The sequence below is a fragment of the Acanthisitta chloris genome, unplaced genomic scaffold (genome assembly GCF_000695815.1).
Source record: "Acanthisitta chloris isolate BGI_N310 unplaced genomic scaffold, ASM69581v1 scaffold19511, whole genome shotgun sequence".
Taxonomy (NCBI): domain Eukaryota; kingdom Metazoa; phylum Chordata; class Aves; order Passeriformes; family Acanthisittidae; genus Acanthisitta; species Acanthisitta chloris.
Genome location: NW_008657899.1, coordinates 19,645 through 23,553, shown reverse-complemented (window position 1 = coordinate 23,553; position 3,909 = coordinate 19,645). Strand labels below are relative to the sequence as shown.

General features: G+C 44.3%; 1 protein-coding gene across 1 annotated transcript in view; it reads right to left on the bottom strand.

Moving 5' to 3' along the window:
- Nucleotides 1-3,909, bottom strand: part of PDCD11 (programmed cell death 11) — a 24,504-nt gene that overhangs the window by 1,668 nt on the left and 18,927 nt on the right. Inside the window, 7 exon segments of the mRNA XM_009084911.1 lie at nucleotides 1-74; nucleotides 347-515; nucleotides 1,157-1,407; nucleotides 2,428-2,571; nucleotides 2,801-2,923; nucleotides 3,333-3,528; nucleotides 3,695-3,817. Of these exon segments, the coding sequence (XP_009083159.1) occupies nucleotides 1-74; nucleotides 347-515; nucleotides 1,157-1,407; nucleotides 2,428-2,571; nucleotides 2,801-2,923; nucleotides 3,333-3,528; nucleotides 3,695-3,817 (1,080 nt within the window).

Here is a 3,909-nt window from a genome sequence, read left to right as displayed (position 1 = left end):
GAGGCGTATTTCAGCCACACAGATTTCTCCTGACGAAAACGCTTCAGCATTGTGTGGTACAATTCTTCTGCTTGCTGGAAGGGCAGAGTTTGGTTAGATCATACAGGTTCATAACAAAGCCTTGTAACTTTAAAACTCTTACTCTTAGGCCAAGTATCTCCAAACACTTATGACTGAAAAGCAAGTATCAATACATCCTTGTCCACTGTCAATCATAACTAGTAACTCCAGTTAGGAACAGGACAGGCCTAGCATCTGACAGCTGGAAGCTTACACAGCTGGCATTCATAGTTTACTGGCATGACTGAATGGGATATGTGCCTGGGACCTGCTTGCACTATCTTACCTTGTACTTCTCAGAATCAGCATAGATGTCACACAGATGCTGGAAGACTTTCAGAGGTTCATTGTATTGAACAGCTCTCTCAAAAACCTTCATCAGTGTCTCCTCGGTACCATACATGTTCTCTAAGTTCAGCAGAGCTACCCAGACATTCAGCTTCTCCTGTTCTTCCCTTAAAGCAGAGGTGAAAGAGTATTTAGCCTTTTGCCAGTCTTCACTAGTTTTTGCAAACCACCCTACAAAGACTCACTGCCTCCAGGACAAAGAAACAGGACATACTGCACCTTGAAACACCACTTTTGGAATAGAGCACAGCAGTTGTTTCACACTACAATTTTTCATCACTGTTGTTTGTAATTAAAAACCACAAGGATGATTCAAGAAAGCACAATATACTTAATCATGCAGTAGAGATGATTTAATATACAAAGATGCAGCCCTACGACAAAAGCAAGAGGAGCATCACAGTTTATTTCATATTTTGATTTAAGGACAACATCACTGACAGCACGATGCTCTTCCAAACCCTTCTGACTGCTCATAATGTCTGTGCACTCACCAGTGCCTTCGGGAGTTACTGTGCTCATGAGCTGCAGCAGGTCAGCTGCAGGCCAACTGTGTGACTCAGGCCAGACCTTCAAAGGGCCAGCTGACAATTGCTGCCATTTAATCCTTTTAAGCTCACTGAAACAGACTCTGCCGCTTCACAGACACACGTACAGGCACTGACGACGCTACCAGTGTTCTTCCACCACAACAACACTTGTCATGATTTATTCTTTGAGGCAAAGAAACGCAGAGCCCCGTTATTACCTGAAACAGATTGTTTTAAGCGCTCTCTCTGCCACAGCTCTGGCTTTCTCAATCTCTGTAGCCTGGAGGTGGAAAGCCATGTACTGCAGCCAGAGGATGGAACTGTTGGGACTGCTCAGCACCAAGCGGTCAAAGTCATCTGCTGACTGAGGCTGTCGACTGGGGTCCATCAGAGCTGCCTCTACTTTGCAAAGCTCCTTCTCCTTCCTCTGCTTCTCCAGCTCCTTCTCCTTTTTTGTTTGTTTCTTTAACTGAAAGAGCAAAACAGGAGAACTGAGGAAGTGCAGGCACTTCACGTGGGAGTGGTAGGCCCAGCTAAAGCACAGCCAGGCCTCAGTATGTCCAAGGCTAGGCAGTTTCCACAGGAAGAGATGAGGCCAATTGTTCAAGAGAGGAGGAAAATGATACACACCCCCCACCCTGTCACACACAGTTCACACCTCAAAGAAGAGCAGCTGTAAATGAAATCCAACTTTGTTTAATGAAATACATTGAGGGACCAAATACTTTGCTAGTCTGGCACCCCAGCTGCAGGATTCACACTTTACCCTTCCCTCTCATTCTTCCATCTTTACCCGCCAGGCCAGTACTCAGCACCACCCTTCACTCTAAAAATCCAGGATACATGGGGAAAAGTTGTGCAAGACTGGGGCATGTTGCTGGATCACTAGAGTGACTCAGGTCTAAATTGGGAACTGACAGTACCATAGCTCTCTGCCTTATTTATCACCTTGGGCAACAAAGCATTGGCCATGCATGGCACTCACTGAGGTGAGTTTTGAGGGATGGGGAAATCCTGAAGAGCAAACATAAAAGGAGTTCGTGAGCTTGTTCTGATTTTGCTGAATTGCTCACACTGGAAAACTCTTCTAAGAGCATAAAAGAAGATTTGTGTGTGTGTGTGTGTTTCTAAACAAAAGCACTATAATTTGAAAGGTTTTACATCTTTTGGTTTTCCAGTGAATTTTTAACACTCAGAAAAGTAAAAAACAGAGCTGACATCAATTACAAACAAATTTTACTTTCATGAAAACATTTGTTTGACTCAACATGAGAAGCCCTATTTTCATGCAGCTAAGCTAAAATGGGGCCTCTTCTCTTCTGCCTCAGAGATATGTGTTACTAAGTCCAGTGTTCAGAGTAGCTAAGCAAGTTCTGTGTCCTCGGGTTACAAGGCTTTGGTACAGGGCAGACAGACACACAAATACCAAAACATTGCATTACAGCCACTACATGGTGTCTCCTGTGCAGACAACACTAGTACACAGTACCTTGGACTGTGGATCCTCCTCCTCCTCACTCTCTGAGCTCTCTTCCTTCTGATTCAGCACAGGTATATCCATTGCATTCATGTCCTCATCCCAGATGAAGCCCATGGAAACCTGCAGCCTGGGAGCTTCACCACGTTTCCTTATCTGTTTGGAGGAAGACAGCAAATGCCCTGGTTTTTAATTTTAAGTTTTTACAGGGAGATCAGACAACTGCTGTTTGCAAAACATGAAGCCATTTTCAGATGACAGAAACACCAGCCTGTGTCACTCCTATCCGCAGCAATGATACTTATTGTCATCCAAGTCAAAACCCACACATCTCAATAGGGCTAGAAAGTCATTTCAGGCTCAGGTTCTCCTCCAAACTGCTCACCTCAGATTTCTTTTTAGCTGCCTCCTTCTCCTGGTCATCCTCATCCTCCTCACGGTAATATACCTCAATTCCACTGTCATTTTCATCTGCTGGGCAGACCTTCCTTTTTTTTGTCTTTGCCTCCTGCAACAAGGGGAAATGAGTGGATGGTGGAAGGCAACAACTGTGGTGATCTTAAAGGCAATTCTGATCACAAAGTAAAGAGCCTGACAGCAGAGAGGACAATCCCCTGGCACAGCATCCCCCATTATCCCCTCACATAACAGAAGCAACAGAGAATAAACCCATGCTCACCTACATATGATATCAAGACCAAAAGGACAGGCCACACAGGCAACACAACTAGGCTGCTAATTCAGTTAGCTCCCACCCAAAAGGAATAATTTCTGATCTTTGCTAATCTCCAATGCAATTTAACCTTTTTTTCCTAGTGTCTATGACTCCTCAGTCTCATTCCAGTGGATCTTCCTAGGTCCTTCAGCATTCGAGCCAACCAAGTCCTTTAGTGTGTCCTGTGCAATCACATTCATACCTGCCCACTTTCAGAGTTTCCTCTTCTCCTTTTTGTCTTCAGCTTAAGCTCTTCTCTTTTTTCCTCATCATTTGCCTCTCTTTCCTCTTCCTCTGCACCATATTGTGGTAGGTCTAGGGATTCAGGCAAGATGCTTGGCATCCCAGTGTCCTCAGGCAGGAGAGAGAGCTCAATATGTTTTTCTTTTCCACTTACACTGTGGTGCATTGCCAGGAGTAGCAGGACAGAAGAAGAAAAAAATATTAGAGCATTTAAAATGACTGCAAGGATCTCTTTTCAAACCTTCATGTATTTTAATATCCCTCTTTCCATTCTCTTCTTTCTACTAATTCATGGTCCCTTTTAAAGAACATTTGACCTACCCAAGCACCTTGGCAGTGAGCAGCTTTCCTTCAGGCAGGTACTTTTCATATAAGGAATGGTCCTGTACAAAGTATGGGGAAACATTCTGGAACAGGATTCGGCCCAGAAGAGAAGTGGACAAGCTGAGAAGAGGAAGAAAACCAGAGGTAAGTATTCCACAGTGGGGGGAAAAAAAAATAAAGTGCAGTGATCGCATTCGTGGCACCACCAGTTC